General features: G+C 40.9%; 1 protein-coding gene across 2 annotated transcripts in view; it reads left to right on the forward strand.

The window, feature by feature from the left end:
- The window catches only part of LOC138019211 (enteropeptidase-like), a 33989-nt gene extending 14835 nt beyond the window's left edge, over positions 1-19154 (forward strand). For both annotated transcript variants that reach the window (XM_068865924.1, XM_068865925.1), the window contains 17 exons: positions 387-422; positions 753-884; positions 1832-2079; positions 3961-4141; positions 4515-4649; positions 5427-5674; positions 6340-6496; positions 7405-7539; positions 8709-8956; positions 9577-9736; positions 10300-10698; positions 11312-11582; positions 12799-12953; positions 13940-14220; positions 16062-16266; positions 16774-16974; positions 18912-19154. In XM_068865924.1, the coding sequence (XP_068722025.1) occupies positions 387-422; positions 753-884; positions 1832-2079; positions 3961-4141; positions 4515-4649; positions 5427-5674; positions 6340-6496; positions 7405-7539; positions 8709-8956; positions 9577-9736; positions 10300-10698; positions 11312-11582; positions 12799-12953; positions 13940-14220; positions 16062-16266; positions 16774-16974; positions 18912-19051 (3332 nt within the window). In that variant the 3' untranslated portion in view covers positions 19052-19154. The remainder of the gene's footprint in view (positions 1-386; positions 423-752; positions 885-1831; positions 2080-3960; positions 4142-4514; positions 4650-5426; positions 5675-6339; positions 6497-7404; positions 7540-8708; positions 8957-9576; positions 9737-10299; positions 10699-11311; positions 11583-12798; positions 12954-13939; positions 14221-16061; positions 16267-16773; positions 16975-18911) is intronic.
- Positions 19155-19908: the final 754 nt, after the last annotated feature.

Here is a 19908-nt window from a genome sequence, read left to right on the forward strand (position 1 = left end):
TTCTCTGCATAGTTTTAAGCCGTGCATAAATATTCCTGTATTGGTAAGCACCACCCATAGGAAATGCGAGTATCTTGAGATGCGCAGAATGTATGCGCAATAACGATGGGAGGGTACCGTTTTGCTCCAGGTGTTTCCAAATCACTTAAATGTGAATGCTATACAAAAGAATCTTAACCGCGGGAGATTTGAATTAAGTACAACATTCGGTCTATCGTTTATTTTCCCGCAAAACTTGGTTTAAAAATAGACACTTTTCTGACGCTGATTGGGGACAAACCTGATATCAATTTCTTACTCTTGGTAATGGACTCTTATTCAAATTCATTTCTTTTGATAAATTAGATGCGAAAATAATTCATATATAACTTGTTTTCTTCTAACAGAATTACCTGTCTCCAGGCCAGATTCCCGTCCTGTAGGTAAGTAGAATGGAGCTAGCTTACATTAAGGCAGAATTAGAAAATCATTATTAATAATTTATTAGCGGATAATTTGTGTCACGACTTAGTTTCTTTCATAAATCCTTAAACAACGGCGTCAAGAGAAATGATTGAGACAAAAACGAAAACATATATCCTTCCTTTCCAAAAGAATGTGTCAGTACTCCAAAGTTTTCAAGTTTCGAGTTTTTGAGATCTCCTTCATTCGACACAATAAATTGAACTCGTGTTTCTTTTATGCTTCAAAGAAAAGATGATTCCTTGAATTTCACGACTGCTCCTTGTTTTGTTTTGTTTTTTTAAAACAAGTTTACTGTAGTTTCGACAGTAATACTTTATGCGAATTCGAGCAAGACTCCGCAGACAACTTTGACTGGACGTTGCACAAGGGGTCAACGCCAAGCGGAGGGACTGGACCGACAACAGATATGTCTGGCAGAGGTAAGTGTATACTAAAAGTAAACATTGCAGGTTAGTTCTGTCAGTGTATCAGGTTTGAAACAAAGGGCTGAAACAGATAATAGACCTCTTCCATAATGGCGGCCAAATAAAATATTATTTTGTTTTAATAAGCCTTTCTAGCCTCCCCACGACGAGGAAATTTCAAAAGAATATTTGTTTCAAAATGAGGACAGCAGGTCTAATTAACGTAAATACAAAAGAATGTAAACTAGAAGTGGTCGCCATTTATGAAAGTGATCGATAGCATTTTTCCCGATCCGAATCCACATCCACCGATTTATGTCCAGTATTCATTGGAAGTCAGGCAGGTGTAGTGTGTTATCATCCACCCCTCCTGTGCGAGCTGAGTCGATCTTAACCTGAATCGAGCGTTTTTCTCTGGGTACTCCAGTTTACCTCCCTCGTCAATAATTGCACGTGGTGGGCATAGCGGCTTAATTCTGTTTTGCTCTCAAAATTTTTCACACCAGATTAATTTTTGTTGCGAGCTACGCGAGCAGCGACACTAATCTTTATGAAGTTCCTGTACACCATTTTCATATTGACGAGAATCTCAATGCCACGGCACGTTGGGCGATGATCGTGACGTGTAGTAGTGAGTTTGAACTATGTATCATAGGATGATATAGGCTGCATCCTTGCAGCTCACTTCCGGTTGCCGTCCGCGTCTCAAAAACGCGCGTGCTTACTTCAAATTTAGATTGGTTTACTGGATTGTCTCCGTCCTTTTTGATTGGCCAAAGAAATTACTTTGGTTTTGCTCTTACGACACTCGATTGAAGCTCGCTCTATATTGTCTTATGATTTTGAAGACAAATAAAGGTTTTGAACTCGCAGAACTTCAGGTTCATTTAAAATGACTAGTTAAATTCTTTACCTCGCTTTAAGTAATTTGCGTCATTCGAGACAATCTACTCAATTTCTAGGATGGTATATTTACGCTGAAACCTCCAGCCCGCGTGTACCTGGTGACCGCGCCGTCTTGCTTTCACCATACCTGAGTGGGCCCTACTGTCTTCGTTTACATTTTCACATGCTGGGTACAGACATCGATTCCCTAAATGCCTACAAAAATTCTGGCTCCCAAAAGACCGTCATATTTTCGACCAGCGGCAACAAGGGGGATCAGTGGTATACGGCTCAAACTTCTTTGACGGGAACCGAGCAGTTTCGGGTAAATAGATGTCTTTCTGAACAAATGTGTAACCGATTTACATTATGATGTATCCACGTTGAAAAATGTGACACACTATTGAGCCTTAGCTACTGCAAGGATGTCAAATGATGTCTATGCGTTACATGAATTCATCATTTTTTAGGGGAGGGAGGCATAATTACTCAATCTTATGACAGCAAAGGTCATCTTCGGTATCTCACTTGATGATCTACGGGCATGAAAGAATGTGAATTATACAAGTGGTTACACTTTTGGGATCCTTGCACAGGCGAAAGCCTCTTATGGAAGTAAAGTTACAACGTTTCTTTACTACAAGGCCCTTGTTTACGGGGACTTGTATTTTTTGGGATTTGGGAATTATTAAGACTCTTTGATAAAAATGACAAAGAAACAAACCGATTTAGGGATATCAGAGGCAGTGTAAGAGACTGCGTGGTATCTCATTTTATGGACCATTCTCACTATATCATTTCAATATAAAAAGAATGCACCGTTTCGACGATTTCTGCTTTATAGAAAAATAAAAATTGTCACCTGTACCAACAAATAGAGGTTAAAATTCATGGGACGTTTTTGCGCCATGAAGATAAATCTATGGCGCTACTCCCTTCTCCCCCAAACAATAGGGAGTTTAAGATCTACGACAGCGGCGGTCGACGAAAACATCACCTAAAAACATAACTTTACTTTATCATAAGTCTTTCGCGATTATTCAATCTCGTTCACGTCCTACAATATGGGCAAAGTATCCTAAAAAATAAACTGGTACGAGTGATTTCACAGTGAAAATATAGAATGAAATTTGGTGATTTCACGTCAGTCGTCGTTATGCAGAGGACCACTAACACTACTTGCTAAGGTCTTTTAACTAATGATATTATTAATATTATTTTGTGGCGTTGTTGTAGTCGTAGCCGTCGCCGTTTCTTAAACTCCCTATTATTACAAAATATGTTGAATTTTGTGCGCCGTACGTTCCAAACTTCCTGTATAACACTCTTTCCTTGTAGGAACATCGTAGGGGGGGGAGGGGTACAGTGAACACCCCCCAGTTATGGCGAAATAGGGTGCTGTTGTTCGATTTATGTAAGCGATGTTGTTTTCCTCGCCTGTCCCAAGGAATTTTGTCCTCCATTGTAGTTTGATGGCCTAGTTCCCAGGAATCTCCTATAGCTTAGTGATGGAGCATTCAAACTAGTAATCGGAAGGTCAAAGTTTCGACTCCTGCAAATGAACCCTTCGGATTTCTTCCGATTACCCATACACCCGTACACGTATGGTTCCTCTGTTTATCAGTTATTTCTGGTTCCTTTTCACTGAATTTGAGCACGCAATCAAAGTGGTTTATTATTCGAAAGTCCCCTTTTGTATTGATTTTCTCATTTACCTTGCTTGCTTGCTTGCTTGCTTGCTTGTTTGTTTCGCCGTATAACAAAAAGGGAAATTAAGGAATTTAAGTGATGTACACAATAAACACAAGTAATAAGATATTATTACATGGAATAAAAAAACACATCACTGTTTACAAGAGAGTAACAAAATTGGAAAGGGAACGTTAACCCCCCAGAAACTACAAGGTTTATACAAAGAAGGTCTCTTCACAAAACCACGCATGTGCAACGAGAAAAATGAATATCTGCAAAATCGTGTTTAAAAGAAGAAGAAAGGTCCAGCAAGAGTAATATCATTAGGTAAAGATTTACAAATGTTTGGCGTGTGAGAAGTACAATAAAGAATCTGGCCTTAGTTCAACATTACGGAAAGGGCCGGACAATCAGCGACTCGCCTGGTGTGATACGAATGCACAAAGTACAATGTAGAACTAAATGTTTTTCCAGCCAAGTCACTTCGAGTTTCACCCATTTGTTCGTTTGGCAGATTGAACTTGAGGCAGTTCGAGGAAAGAGTTACAGGGGAGATGTCGCGTTAGACGAAATTAAACTAACCCCTGGGAATTGTGATGACGCGAGCTCGACGGACGTAACCCCTACACCCACTGAGAGTAAACAAACGCCAGTGAGACCAGACACTACACCTACATCAACCAGCCGCCGCGAAGGTACGGTTGAATAGTCCACTAGGTAAATCATCACCATTCAGGGCCCTATAGGATTGCCTTGAATAATCCCTAATGAAGATCCTTGTGAGGGGTGATGTGTCCTACTATAATAATATGCCGTTTTCATGTACCAAAGAAAAAAAAGGCAATCAACCGACTAGAAACTGTAGTATAAACTGTGGCTTCGTCAAAAGTAGACTTCAATTGTCTGTGTCAAGTGAAGACGGCTGGTGACCTCTGTTCGCCTGATCTTTTTGAGATGTGCGATGAGAGATATTCAGGAAGCTTACAGATAATATGATTGACGAAAAAATACTGATGCATTCCAAGAAAGCGTCGAAATTTCTTTAAGTCCTTTTTTCTTCTTTTTAAGTGTATTGCAACTTTGATGCCCAGTCTCTATGTGAATTTACCCAAGGAAAAGGGGATCAATTCGACTGGACTTTAAACGAGGGCGCTACATCAAGCGCACCGGACACTGGGCCGACCAACGGTGTTTTTTCGAAAGGTCAGTGGTCATTCTATAATCAAGCATGTTATATAAAAAGCACAAAGTGACCTCAGATCATATCCACTTTGAATTAAGGAACCTCCACTCCGACTAATGAATAATTTTAAACGGAAATAATGTTTTGCAATCAAATTTGATTGACGAGTGTTTGTATCGAAAAAAATGAACTTGAGAATAATTTATTTTCACTTTCAAATTTCCCGGGCGCCGCAATCTTGAATAACTGTCTCGTGTCATGGTTGCCCTCGTAGTTTTCACACAAAGAGCGTTTGTTTTGAAACAATAGGGCAACAACGACACGTCACAATTATTCAAGATGGCGACGCCCGAGAAATTTGAAAGTGACAGGTGATTCTAAAATTCAAACGTTTTTGAAATTTATTTAGTTCATTGGAAAAAGTTTCATTGGAAAAAGTTCGAACAATTTTTAATGTAAACACCCATGTTCTGTGGTTTAAAGGTATTTTCTTGTTTTAGTGGAGGTTGCCTTGAAAGGATCTCAAATATAGGAAATTTGGTTTTGTCAAACGAGTGGATAAGTGTAAACTAAACACTGTAAGAAACCTTGTTAGCTGACGTTTCCATCGTTAGCCCTTCGTCACAGCGAATTAAGGGATTATGGACTGGTAATTTTTTAATAAAGTCGTTGTGTTTTAAGTTGACAAATTTTCATTCATTATGGTTTATGCTAACCAGGACAAAAAACAAGTATAAAAATAACGTCCGATTCTATTAGTCGGTCTTCGTGTTTATTCTTTTCTACTCACCCTTCAGGTTATTACATATACGCCGAAGCATCTGTTCCACGGAAAAGTGGAGACGTCGCCCGCCTGGAGTCCCCCAAGCTGGCTGGGTCCTATTGTATTCAATTCTACTATCATATGTACGGAGCTGCGGTGGGTCAGTTGCAGGTATTTGCCCTCGCAGGTGCTCAGAACGTCAAGTTGGTCACTTACAACGGAAACCAAGGAAATACTTGGCATTCAGTGCAGGCATTTTTGCGGGCATCTCAGAATTACCAGGTAAATGCTGCCATTTTTTCCTCAGATATTTACAAACTCGTTTACGGAAATTAAGCCTCGAAGTCTACATTTGACTAGTTGTGATTAGTCGCATATGTTACTACAGAAGTTTCGAATATTGCCTTATTACCTAAGAGTCCGATAACTGCACTAACGCTCCAGCGTTTAGATTACCTATTGCAAGGTATCCGCTAGACGACATTACACAGCCAGGATCCATATTGGGAGAAGCGGGAAAAAGAATACGTTGTCAGCGTGTTCGTCGCCGAGGTAATCAAGCACGCAGGATTGGTGATCGATTGGAAAACCCTTAAATAACAATGACCACAACCAGGTTTTCTGAGCCCGCGAGACTGAGCACCCCCAGCAAACCATTGTTTTAACGAAATCCGCTGGTCAGCAACCGGTTCTGGTCATTGCTGTTTAAGGTATTCCGATCGATTGAGCGTTCACTTTGCTATCATGTGCGGAGAGATAAATGTCCGCCAGTGATGATTCGTGCAAGACAACGACAGTATCAAGTTTTCCAAATCAAGAAAAGGAAACGTGCAATGAGAATTTTAAGAACTTGATTAGAAATTGGTTTGCCGCCATCCTTGCTTGGTTGAACGTTTTTCTTTGTTTTTCGTTCGTGTATTTATTTATTTTTACCGAAACCATTTTAGTACCAGGTGATTTTTGAAGCTCAGAGAGGACAAGGATGGGCAGGGGATATTGCGCTGGACGAAATAAGGTTAACGCCAGGCGACTGCAACCAATTTGTTGTCGCTACTACATTGCCACCTCCAACAACAAACCCAACCACTCTTGCAGCCACGCAAAGTAAGTTCTCTAGCAGGGAATGGTTACAAAGTATGGGGGAAAGATTTTACAGAAGCGCTGTATCGCTTGAAGGGATCCGTTTCAGTGATCTTCTCGCCAGCTACAAGCGTGATTTATTCTATATATATTCTATTGTTCACCTCTTACGGGGCTGATATAACTCTTCTCACAACTGACCAGCTCCCAAATGGCTTGACTGCTCAGATGGTAGAGCAAGTCCAGCGCAAATCGTAGGGTCATGGGTTTGACCCCCACCCCCCACTGGGGGTACTTCCCTATATGGGCTACATAGGTATGTGCGGCCCCAAAGGGCATGGTTTTTTTAGTCGTTTTGGTCAGAAATTGGGTATCGATTTTGACCATTTTGGTCTGAAATAGCGTATGGTTTGTGCACTCGTCTTGAATGGGTATGTTTTTGTAGAAGAAGTTACTTCTTCATCATTTGGCGATAAGACAAGTTTTCTGGGATTAACCTCCCACAGTTAAGTTGCTGATTAACTGCGATGATTTCCATTTCTCATGTACTTCAGTTTCCGCAGTTGAAATATATGAAATTTAACAGACCAGTGCCGTGGCTTCGAGAGAGAGAGAGAGGGGGCGTTTGGGAATGAGCTTTACTGTCGATTCGTCACCTCCCCCTCGTTTAAAGTCGTACCGACTTAGTGCATGACATCAGGGGCGGATCTAGGGGGAGGGTGCAGGCGGTGAGCAGCCCCAGTACCTGCATGGTATTCTGGAAGAAAAAAAACCTCACCAGTCAGCCACCACATTCCTTAGTGGTGCACCCACTCCTAGGAAAAATTCTGGATCCGACCCTGGACATGTAGCGCTTCTCGTACTCCCTGCAAAAATGATCCTTCTGTTCTTATTTTGAAGCTCTGAAGTCTGTTATTTTTCCACTCTTTCAGTGGAATGTAACTTCGACAGTAGGTCGTGGTGCAGTTTTACCCAAGACACTAGTGACGATTTCAATTGGAGTCTTCACACTGGAAGAACAGCCAGTTATCCCACCACTGGACCAACAACTGACTTCTCGGGAAGAGGTGAAACAACTGATGTCATTCGGGGTTTTGAGATACAGGTTGGCCAGTCCGACCAAGAACGCTACCAAATATTCTCAACCGGTTTTGCTATATTTTATTGAAGTTCCGGGCCCCAAAGATTTTATGCTGAGCGACATTTGCCGCATCATTCAGTCCATGTGAGGTCAAACGCAGGTATAATGGCTGGTAACCGAGATCCAGTCAACCAATTAGAAAGGTAGAATTGCATTATCCGAGGTTGAGATTTTAATAAATATCTATATGATCTTCGCCAAGTTCGCCAAGTTGGGAGGTGCGTATTGGAAAAAATCGGGCCCAAGGTCTTGATTTCGAGGCTTGACTGAACACAAAGTATCCCGCTTAGTTCTGCCTGAACTGATCATGTAACTTCCCATTTAAGTCTGTCTTTCGATCTCATTTTTAAAGTGAACAAAACTGAGACGGTCAGACGTTTTATCAAAGTCAAATATAATATACTTTTCGAACTCCTTAAAACATAAAAATACACGAGATAAGACAAAGCAAAGGATTGATTGCTAGAAACACGGTGATTCACCAAGTATCGATTCCTCCCGCGAAAAGAACCAATCGATTGCGCTGTTTTTGGAATTACGCCTGCTTCTGCGCCTCCTTCATTACAATTGGCCTTCTTTTTTGTGTGTGTGTCAATAAAAATATTTTTTGAATTTAAAAAAGTGTGCTTTATTAGGTTGTGGGGTACTCCATGAGTTGTGATAGCACAGAGAACGTGGTTTGTCTATCGGACGAATGACGTTTTGCCAGCTTCTATAAATTACGCCAGGAATCCATTTTGAATGTTTGCTCTGCGTGTGCGTATTGATGATGTGTACACTTCTTTTCTTTTCTTTGCAATATTCAACGTAACATCGTTGACGAACGATAAAAGGCGACGATAGAGAGATTTAGCGCGGGCATCGCGTTTCCGTGAAACGGCAAACGGGAAACGGTAGGCTGCTGATTGTCTGAAGAGCATGGAAAATATTCTCATTCTAACTTGGTTGCCCGCTATCTGGAGCTAACGTGCTAGAACTGAGCTTTTATCAAACACTTTTCTTCCATTTTTGGCAAAACGCAAATTTCAGATCGATGTTTGTCGTGAACACGAAGCTATCTCTCTCGATTAACGGTGGTATTTTACGGTATCCCAGGTTACTATATCTACGCAGAAGCCTCCAGTCCTCGCAGAGAGGGCGAGAAAGCGCGCCTTCTGTCACCGTTTGTTACTGGTACGACCTGCGTTCTGTTTCGTTACCATATGAATGGTGAAGAGATGGGTAGTCTGAACCTATACGGAAAGATTGGGTCCCAGGAAACGCAGCTGTGGTCAGTATCAGGACACCAAGGAAACACGTGGAATGGACTTCAGTTCCGCGTTACCACAACTGCGCGTTTTCAGGTTAAGTACTTGCCTCAGTTTTATTTTTGCAATTGGTGAATTCATGCTGTGGAACATGCTAACCGATTAAAACTTGTTCCTTTATCCGTCTCCATTCCTTTGTCCTTCCGACCGTCCATCTCAACCACCAGTTTACAGCTTAAGGCTCAAATCAAACTTCAGCGAGCCGCTGGTGGAAAGCATGATTGCCCATGCCACCGCCATTGCGCAGTTTTTCATTTTCAGAGCAATGATAAATGGGTGACAGTTAATGCCAGTTACAGTAAGGGTCAGAACCTTGGAGTCAAAATCATCCGATTTTTTAGGCGACTCATCATCACCATCCACATTGCTATCGTCTATGTTATTTCCTTTATCATCTCCCCTTTCATCAGTTATCATCATCTTTTTCACGCGGAAAGAAATCATTTCATATTGCAATCATCTCCAGGCAGCCGCGTTTGGGATACTGCAAGTACTATAAACTGAGGACCTCCGAGACTTCTGGCTATTACTCTCACCGAAAACTGTCTCAAATCCTCTTATTATTATTATTATTATTATTATTATTATTATTATTATTATTATTATTATTATTATTATTATTATTATTATTTTATTATTTTTTTTTTGTGATTTAGGTTGTGTTTGAAGCGGTCCGCGGTAGGGGATATCAGAGCGATATTGCATTGGATGAGATCAAATTGTTTCCGGGTGCGTGTGTAGCAGCCAACCCGCCAGCAACCTCTACATCCATTCCTAAACCAACAACAACGAGAGGCGCTTCAACAAAGAGCAAAGGTTGAGTTCAATACATGCATTTTTGCTTTTCAGAGTTTCAGACCGTGCGAACCGCGGAGTCGGAGTTGTTTCAAAATGTCATTGCTATTGGCGCGAGAGTGAGTTCAGTATTTTGTGAGCTTATGGTGTAACGTGCAACAAGCACCACGTTTTTTTATTCATTACAAGTTATCACTCCATCTCAGTACCGTATTTTGCCTTTTGCCCTTCTCCTCAAAATTCTGCTTTTAATGCGCCGTAAACATCAAACTGACAACCATTTGTCCAATGAGCGATCTAGTAAGAGACTTGGGTCCAAGCTATTCCTTCGATGACACAACGATGAACTGTTTCCTTTTTAAAGAATATTTCTTGTCACCCATGGGCAAGACCTATTCCTCTCACTAACTCGGTCGGAAAACCTATTTCCCGGAGCTAATCTAGAAAGCGGGCGAGCGAACGAACGAGCTAGCGATCGAGCAAGTGGGTGACCCCTTAAAAGAGGAAACATTTGTAAACTTGTGGCCCTCAAATAAAGTACACTACAAGATGTAATAAAAACAATCTATTTTTCCATTATTTAGAACCCACCTGCCCATCTGGTTGGGCTAGACACGGGCAATCGTGTTACAAAGGATATAATCACAAGTCTTTGTGGCGAAACGCAAAAGCTCGCTGCCAAGAACACGGCGGACACTTAGTCACCATAAACGATGCTAGGGAACAGAATTTTGTAAAAAACATGGCTGCATTGCTTCGCGGAGATTATCGTATATGGATTGGACTTCGTAGGAACTCGAACGGCAGGTTTACGCACTGGGATGATGGGGAAGAACTCTCATTCACCCGATGGATCCCTGGAGAACCGAATAACTTTTTCAACGACGAAGACTGTGCTGAAATGCTTCGTTATGATGGTCGTTGGCTGGACCGTACATGCGAAGGACCCTTCGCTGGGGAACATCCATTCATTTGCGAAATAAGTAAGCTTTAGTTTCAGTTACTTTTTAAAATGGGTTTTTCATCAGCTGGTGTAATGAAATTCTTGGCATGGTATACTCGTTTCGGTGAACTGAACACATGTGTTCGCCATTATACAAAAACGGTTCTCGTTTTAATTTCGAACGATGTTAAAAAGTTATATCAAAGTGAACAATTTTGTTCCCAAGTGCCGTAACATGTTTGGGAGCGACAGGTTTCGTTGGCCGTAATTTAAGAACTTTAGTCAAACGCGATGGCTTAGGCCCGTTTCAAACGTCGAACTTTACATGTGCCGAATCTAATTTTAAATAAACGAAAACAATAGATTTTTCTCATTTGCATTAAATTGGGCACATGTAAAGTCCGACGCTTGAAACGGCCTAATGGAGGGATCACATCTGAAAGGGGGCTATTATAAACCGAAAGGACATATTCGAAATCCTTTTTTTTTTTTCATTGTTCAAAAACGGGAGAACACCCTGAAAGTAACCAGATTTTCGATGCTTTTCTGGAAGAATAGTAACTTCAAAAATGCCTATAATCCTTATGCAAAGATAAGAATAAAATCAAGATTTTCCTTTTATTCTGCATTGAGCAAGGAAATTCTTTCTTTAGGTGGCCAATCAAATACACGTCCGCTGACTCAAGGACTCCATTGTCCAAGTGGTTGGAACAAACTGGACGACGCTTGTTACCGAGTCTACGGCAACATCTATTCTATGTCGTGGAGTCAGGCAAACAGTGTATGCAATGCATCACGTGCTACTCTCGTGAGCATCCTGTCACAAAGCGAACACAATGCAGTGTGGGAATTAATGACAGCACACACGCGACGCAATTACGGTTTCTGGATTGGTTTGAAACGTTCCTCGACCAAAGCATTTGCGTTTGTATTTTTTTTTTTTCATTTTTACACATTCGACGAGCTATGCATGGACAAGTATTGGCCTTTACAATAAACAAGTATAGTCAACTCTCGCCTTGAAAACACTCCGCTATTACGGACAAAATCCAGATTTCTGGCGAAAGCTATAGAGGTTTTACTGGAAATGACTCTCGCTATTACGCACACTTAAGGCCTGGTTCAAACGTCGAACTTTGAGCCGAATCTAATGCAAATGAGCGAAAACAATAGATTTTTCTCATTTGCATTAGATTCGGCACATGAAAATTTCGACGTTTGAACCGGGCCTAAATGACGTCCCCGAGCGTATCCGCTATAGCGAGAGTTGACTGTAGACTGACGAGAGACCGTTTCTGAGTTTACAACAGGCTTTCATTCAAACTTCGCAACCTCGTTCCCAGGGTCTCTCTTGTCTGCCTCCATTGTCGTAACGACAATGGAGGCAGAGAAGAGAGACCCTGGGAACGAGGTTGTCAAACTTCGTAGTACAAGTCTTTCCTGACCTTTCCTACGTATCAAATTTAGTTTCATTACTGGTAGCCCAGGCTCTGCAAGTGACCGTTTGAAAATAGTAGAAGTGAGGCAGCGATTACAACATAAATTATCTCGATATGAATAACAATAAAATGGTCTCCAAACTCTCTCGCACAGAGCTACGCTAGTATACGTTTACCTGTAATATGTGTCAACTTATCCGTGCCAAACTCTTTTCGATAGTCGCCAGATTTTTGGGAAAATACCAACTTATTTTGGTCCAGATTCGAGGGTTGCTTCCTACCTTGTCATTTTATAGTGAAGGGTTATGTCAGTACCTAGGTCAGATATTTCAAATAACCCCGAAATCGTCTTTCAGACGCTAAAGATGATTACCAGAAGACATATTTGAAGTTTGGAGGCCATTTTATTGTTATTCGTATCGAGATTATTTGTGCTGAAACCGCTGCCTCACATCTACTATTTTAAAACGGTCACTTGAAGAGCCTGGGCTACCTGTGGCTTCATTACAGTAAACTTACACTCTCATCAAAATTTCTCACGAATAAGTTTTCCTTGACAGTGTTTTTGACAATTTTTTACTTACTCCTTTGTACCAAGACAAGAATCACATTCAGTAACTGCGTAACGTCACTGTTATTCATTTTCCTGAATTAAAAATCAGCAACTCTTTCACAATCAAGGCTGTTTATTGTTCTTATAGATGGAAAGATGGAAGCTCACTTACCTATACTCAGTGGTCGAAAGGAAGACCAAGCAACAGAGGACTGGGTGAGGATTGTGCGTTCATGAAATCCAGGACAGGAAAGTGGTTCAATGGTCGCTGTCGCCATCAGCTGCCTTTCATATGCAAAATATGTAAGTTAAACCTTCATTTATCTCGTATCAAGGAAGCAGAGATTGAATAAAGGAGCACGTGTTAAAAAAACCGAGGGCGAGTCAGACAGCATGCAGAGAGTCGATGACAATAGACAGAAATTTTTCCCTAGAGTTACATCACGTGGTCTGAAATGAGAAAACAAAAGTCACAAGCTAAAGAGGTCTATTGTATCGCGACCCCGGCTACACGTGTGAACTCCACAGTAGAAACATTTCTTACTGAATTCATGACTTTACAAGTTGGACTTTACACGCATAATTTACACGAGTAAAAACTACACGTATAACTATTTTAATGAATTGACCCCACAAAAAAAAATTGCGTTCGTCACGAACAATTACCAAGAGGAACCGTTTGTGTATTGTTGCACTTCAGGGAGTATTACATGACAAGGAAAGTGTGTTGAAAATCATCCTTGTGTTTAACCCGACACCTCTAGTTGAATCTGTAACTCATATTCTTCAGTTGCAATGCACTGTCTGTTCTGCGATGTTTCGTGTCACATGTATACGCTTGAGCACAATTGCTACTGCGCCTTCTCAACTAGTCAAAGTCTCCAACCGCGCACCACAAAGAACCTTCATCCGTGACCGCTGTTAATGCGAAACAAAAACATTGCAACAGTGCGTTAAAAACCTGAGCAAAGCACTGCCATTTATGAATAACAAAACCCGCTTATGGCGTCATCATCTCGTCTTAAAATCCAATGGACCATTTTAAACCGAAGAACCACAAAAGTCTACCACGGGCAAGCCAAAGAAGTGTATGGGCGGATAACCAATAGCTTATACTATGAGCTTTACACGCCAAAAAGAGGATTACTTAAATGTCTTTTGTGTTAACATTTAAGTAATCATCTTTTTGGCATGTAAAGATAGATTTATAGGCAAAGGATTTGCCACACATATCCGAAAATACCCTAATGAAGTCTTTGATAGAAATATCTAAACTTCTCACTACACAGCTCCGAAGGAGATCATTTCCACGGGCTCTCCATCGACCTCGACCACTTTCCCCTGTGGGATAAAAAAAGTTAAAGACCCATCCAGTGCTGGGGGTAGCCTTCTTGGACAAATTGTAGGTGGAAAGATTTCCACCCCTGGAGCATGGCCCTGGCAAGTTGCAATTATGTGTAAGACATGCAAGGAGCAAGATTGCGGAGGAACCTTGGTTTCTGCACAACACGTGATTACAGCTGCACACTGTCTGTCCATCAACAAAGATACCTTTATTGAGAATTACAAGGTAACGCGTTGTGCGCTTTTATTTATTTATTCATTTATTTATTTATTTATTTATTTGCTTATTTATTTATTTATTCACAAATTTGACAAATGACAGGTAAACAGAAAGTAGGACATAACAAAAAAAGAGAGTTAGGGTTAGGTATTGCTCGAGGAGTTGAGGCTACAACGCACTGCGAGAAGGCCATGTTGATGAACTATGATCTGATATATATAAAAGATAGATTTGTAGGTCTGTGGACATACAGTAATTCGTATTGCACATGTCCAACCGCTTATTACGAACAGAAAACAATTCAGTCGGTCCAAGTTTGAAGTTCTCTGCCGAATAATCTAGAAACTGTTTCCAGATTGTTCGGTTAATTACTGAATCATTGTATCCCGTAATATTTAACAATTATTCTTCGAGGGCGCGCTGGATATGAAGTGATAGATAACCAACGAGGCGCGCAGCGCCAAGTTGGTTATAATCATTTTATATCCAGCAAGCCCGAGTGGAATAATTGATTTATTAAAAACTCCATGGTATTCCCGGAGGTAGTATTGTCGACTAAAGTATCAATTTCTGCCTCGCTCTATTCCAGTCCAAAACGGTTTTTGTCGATCATTTTTTCTCAGAGCTGCAAAACTGTTTTCAGCTCGCTTCATTGCTGACGTGTTCCTTAACCATATTAGGCACAGCAGCTATGAACTGATAGCGGGTGTCAGGCGAGCCAATGAAAATGCTGGAAATCTGATATCCGTAGTTCAGTTTTTAATAAATTGGTTTAGTAAAGCTTGAATAATTTACACTCACCAAGCGGAGAAGTGTTCGATCGCTCATGCAAAGAAATGATGCCACATAATAAACAACTTACTAACCTCACTTGCTCTGGATTATACTGGGATCGAATATCGGCCCTTTTGTTCGGACCTCGCTGCGCACGGTCCGTAGTGCCACGACCTGTGGCCAATATTCCACAGTACGGCCTTCGAGCTCGGTTAGTAAGAGGTTACCGGTAGTACGATAGAAGAATGTATGAAATGTTCATATATTTGAACAGCGGAGTACGTTGGTCTCAGTGAAAGTGAACATCGCAGTAGTGAAGAAAGTTGAGAAGTTGCGAAAGATGATGACTTTCATCTCCAAACTCCTTAGTTCAAATACATGAAAATTTCATCTTTTCTTTTATTTATTTATTTATTTATTCATTTATTTATTTATTTAGTTATTTATTTATTTATTTAGTTATTTGAACAATTCGCCAACCATCATAAAAATAATAGGGTGGGAGGATGATAGGTCGTGGGTTCAATTCCCACCCTGGTCAGAGTTTTTCTCTGTCCTTATGTGGTCCCATTTCCATCAGTAGGGCTAACGCTCACATGGTTCATACGGAGTACAAAACTACCACATTACACTCTAATCAGTTAAGTCTGGCGGGATGATAGTAGGGGGAATCTCAATTCCCTTTCCAAGACTACCCTCCTCGCACACTCGCACACGCGTGCAACGCCCAATATCCAATGCGTGCGCACACACATATACACAGGAATAAACACTAGGACTAGTCAGGATGATTACATAATTTCAGTGAGAGCGTAAATGTTTGGGCAATGAAGATTTAAAAGAGTGAAGACTAGATAAGGACATCACATGTGAAGGTAAATAGTTCCAGTAACTAATACAACGATTAAAGAAAGAAAATTTGAAATAATTAGTTCGGACGGGTTTTGGCCTAATCTTGTAGTCATGGTTAGATCTTGTGCGAGTGCCATCTGTAAAATCAAAACAGTGGAGACTATTAATGTCACATTTCGTTTTCCCAACATCCTCGTATCTTAGCCTTCTTTTACTGATAGGTTAGGCTTGGTGAGCATCACTTCGAAAACTCAGAAGGTTATGAACAAGACATTAACATCTCTTCAGTCACTATACATCCCTCTTATGGCGAAGCAGCTTCTTTCGATGGCGACTTGGCAGTCATTGAGTTGGCTTCTCCAGCAAGAATCAATGATCACGTGGGACCAGTCTGTTTGCAGAACAGGTCTTCAGACTTTCCTCCAGGTAATGAAAGAAAGTCTTGTTTAACACTGCAAGGCAAGGTATGAGTGCACGAACGTGGCTCCTTTTTCAAGTTCTCAACAAATTTGTTAAGTACTTTTCCCCAAAAATTGCTGTAATTTAAAAGTTAACAGATGACACTTAAGTAATGTGAATTTTCACCAGGGCTCAATTCTTCGGAGCAGGGTAACGCTAAATTGGAATAAACACAATGGTAAACGATAGTTTTGGTTGCATTTTGCCAGCCTGGGTTAAGAACCGACCCTGCTTTAAAACAGTCAGGCCCCGAAGGCACAACATGACAGCCTTCTGCGGCTGTTTAAAAGATGAAGAGCAATATTCAGTGGAAAGATTATTGTCCGGCGGATAAGTGCTATCAAACTGAGTCATTCTGTGAATGGTGCATGAATTATCCAGTGGATAACCTTTTCCAGCCCTCGAACAACAGTCAAAACTATCCACGATCAAAACTGAACTAAGATATAATGATTGTGGTGGTTTCTTCCGCAGGATCTCGATGCTACATCACAGGATGGGGCCGCACACGCCAAGGCGGGTCTATTTCAGCAGTTCTAAGGGAGGCCGAAGTACCACTGGTCTCAAATCAAAACTGCAGAGAGAATTATGGCAGCGGAAGCATCATTACATCCAACATGCTTTGCGCTGGCCGTCTGGGAGCGGGCGTTGATGCCTGTCAAGGGGACAGTGGAGGTAAATGACCTCTTAAAGGACTACTGTGATAAAAAAAAAAATCACTTCCTTTTTTCTCGAGATTTTGAAAGTGTGATTGCTTAAGACTTGACTGGCAAAATTTTGAGCTTTGATTTTTATCCGAAGTCTGTTTACTTTGAGTGTAAGTTTTAAATTTCACGGCCAGCATACTCATGTTCCAAACTGACCGATTTGACCTCAGAGGGTTGGATCTAGGGAAAAGTGACGTCAATTACTCACTAGCTTAAAATTTCAGCGTGTAAACGCAGCTTATTATATATGCAAAACACGAATTTAAAAGCCTCGACTTGAAGGCCGAAACTCCCGTGCTGCATATTAATTTATCTGCGTTTCTGCGTTCACAAGCATTGCATTCTTAGACAATTGATCTTTGATGCCATTTTCTCTTCGATCCAGCTCTCTCAATATTTTAAAGTTAGTAATGGCGGACTATTAAACAAGAAAACTCCAATTAAAATAAACTCGTGTCTTTTTTTAAATCAAAGGCTTAAAACTTGGTGTCACTTAGTGTTTAGTTAACATAGTTTTAAAATCCAAAGAAAAATAAAAAGTGGTGTTTTGGTCGTAGTAGCACTTTAATGGGCGCAAGGTCACTTGAAAAGAAGGAATCGTTTATGAGCAAGTCAACACCAAAGTAGCCTTGCGAATTGGAATCTTTCATCCAAAGGTTAATTCCCATAATACACCTCTTTTACGTCCAAAATTTTGCATAATCATTGTTTGCAATTTCTCGTGGTACATGAAGATGTCCGAAGAGAAATCGAAAACAACGCCTATGCAAATTTTTAGAGGATAAACAAGGTGCATTATGGGATTTGAGAAAGTTGAGAATTGCTTCGATGAGGGCGGTAGGGAGGGGGGAGGGGGGGGAGGGGGGAGAAAGGTGGTTTAGGTAGAAAAAAGATCATGCCCTTTCTGACTTTAAGCAAGTTCACTTTACTCCACAACCCAAATAGGGTATGGGAACTCGGTTCCTTTCACAAATTCCGTCAATTGAATAAGTAAATGATAGTTCATACGATGGTAAGAACTCCACCGTTTGACATTTCAATCCTTGAACTTTTTAACGACGATGGACCAAAACTCCGGTATTCAAAGACGAAAGTTAGGAGGAAGTCCTGCGTTGGAAATCACACCTGCAGATGGTTTGACTTTCCAGTCTTCTCGGATGTTTGTTTTTTTGGTTGTTGTTGTTGTTTTTTTGTTATAATATTTCACTTTTTGACACCTTTCAATATACTGCTTACAAAACACGGCATTTCGCCAACTCAGCTGCACTAAAGACCTAACGCCTTAACACGGCTTAAAACACAAGACAAATACTCCGTACTTCACACCACACATTCACTCACACCATACGACTAAGAATGTAAAGTTAAAATACAGTACGTTTTTCTCAAAACAGATTCTCAAGCGCCGACATGAACGATAAAACGTAGACCGCATTAGTTCAGAGAATGATGTAGGGCGTTCGAAAATCCATACAAAGAGTGGGACACCAAGGTCTGTCCTACCCAGCAAATATGGGCAGTTCGGGCTTTTACTTCGTGTAGAAGACGCACATGACCTAACAAAACCATTAGGGGTCTTTGCGGATTTAGAATTCTGATTAGGTATTGTTTCACGATTTTACGTCATGTGTGTCTTCTACACGAAGTAAAAGCCGCAGTTCGGCGTGATATCTCAAAAAGACATATGGCGTAAGCAAAAACAACCAAATTTACGGAGTACTAGAAATAAAGATACAGAGACAGACAAATAGCTCTTGTGCGGCTATTTTTCTAAAAAAAAAATAAACATGCACAATATTCTGTTTCATCCTGCGTATAAGCACCAAAGCTATGGGGGAAAAATTGATCATTTCTCATTTGTTTGCACCAAGTTTAATAATCAGTTTATTTTCTTGAACTTTCCAGGACCCTTGGTGTGTGAAAAGGACAACCGCTGGTACCTCGTGGGCACTACCAGCTGGGGCTGGGGATGTGCTGGAAAGTATTATGGTGTTTACACAAACATTGCAAGATTGTCCGACTGGATACAAGCAAACGTTCAGTAAGAGTCTCATTGGAAGTCCTGTGCGGAAAATCAAGGAGGCAAAGTAGACAGCAGTTGTGGGACACTGACAAATTGTTAAATAAAAGACGCATTTTGAATGAAAATCTTGTTGTTGTTGCTGCTGCTGTTGATAAAGGGGAATAAAACACTGATAAAATAACGACAACAGAGACTTCCAGGAAGTTAAGCCGATTTTTCGCTGATCAATTGGCTCATTTGGTTAAGCTGGAAGTCGTGGGCTTAACTCCGGTCGAACCAAAACTCAGGGTCTTTGAATAACTGTAGGGAAAAGTGTTCCGTTAACGACATCTTTAACTGATTAGACTTTCAAGCCTCCCCGTATAAGGACAATAAACAATAAGCTCTCTCGCAACTGTGATAATCTGAATTCGGATGCGCAAGTTCTAGAGACGTTTTCGTTTCGTTCTCTCCAGCCGTTTTGTAAACAAGGTTTTGCTAGCGTGGCTATGTATTCAAGACTGTCGTGTTGAGTGCCAGCTCCGGGGGGGTGGGGGGGGGGGACTCCCATATGAAACAGACGGGGATGCTCGTCGTCTCGCTTAGGGGTGTAAATTTTGGATTTTGGTCTCGCTTAGGGTGTTCCGGGCAAAGCGCCAATATTTTATGCCACCAAGGTCTCGTTTGGCTTCCGCGAAGTAACACAGAATTACGCGAAGAGAAACAGAAGTCAAATTTCCTTTTAAATTTTCTTTTTAGATAAAAGCATTCGATGATTATGCCTTTTTATCATTAAAACTCATTGCGTGTCGTATTTTTGTGTTTTTAGGGGTTTTTAGGGGTCAAAATTTGCTTAAGCCACGCCTAGATTGGTCTCCTTTAGGGGTTAAATTTAAAATT

Source organism: Montipora capricornis, chromosome 10, assembly GCF_036669925.1.
Source record: "Montipora capricornis isolate CH-2021 chromosome 10, ASM3666992v2, whole genome shotgun sequence".
Classification (NCBI taxonomy): Eukaryota; Metazoa; Cnidaria; class Anthozoa; order Scleractinia; family Acroporidae; genus Montipora; species Montipora capricornis.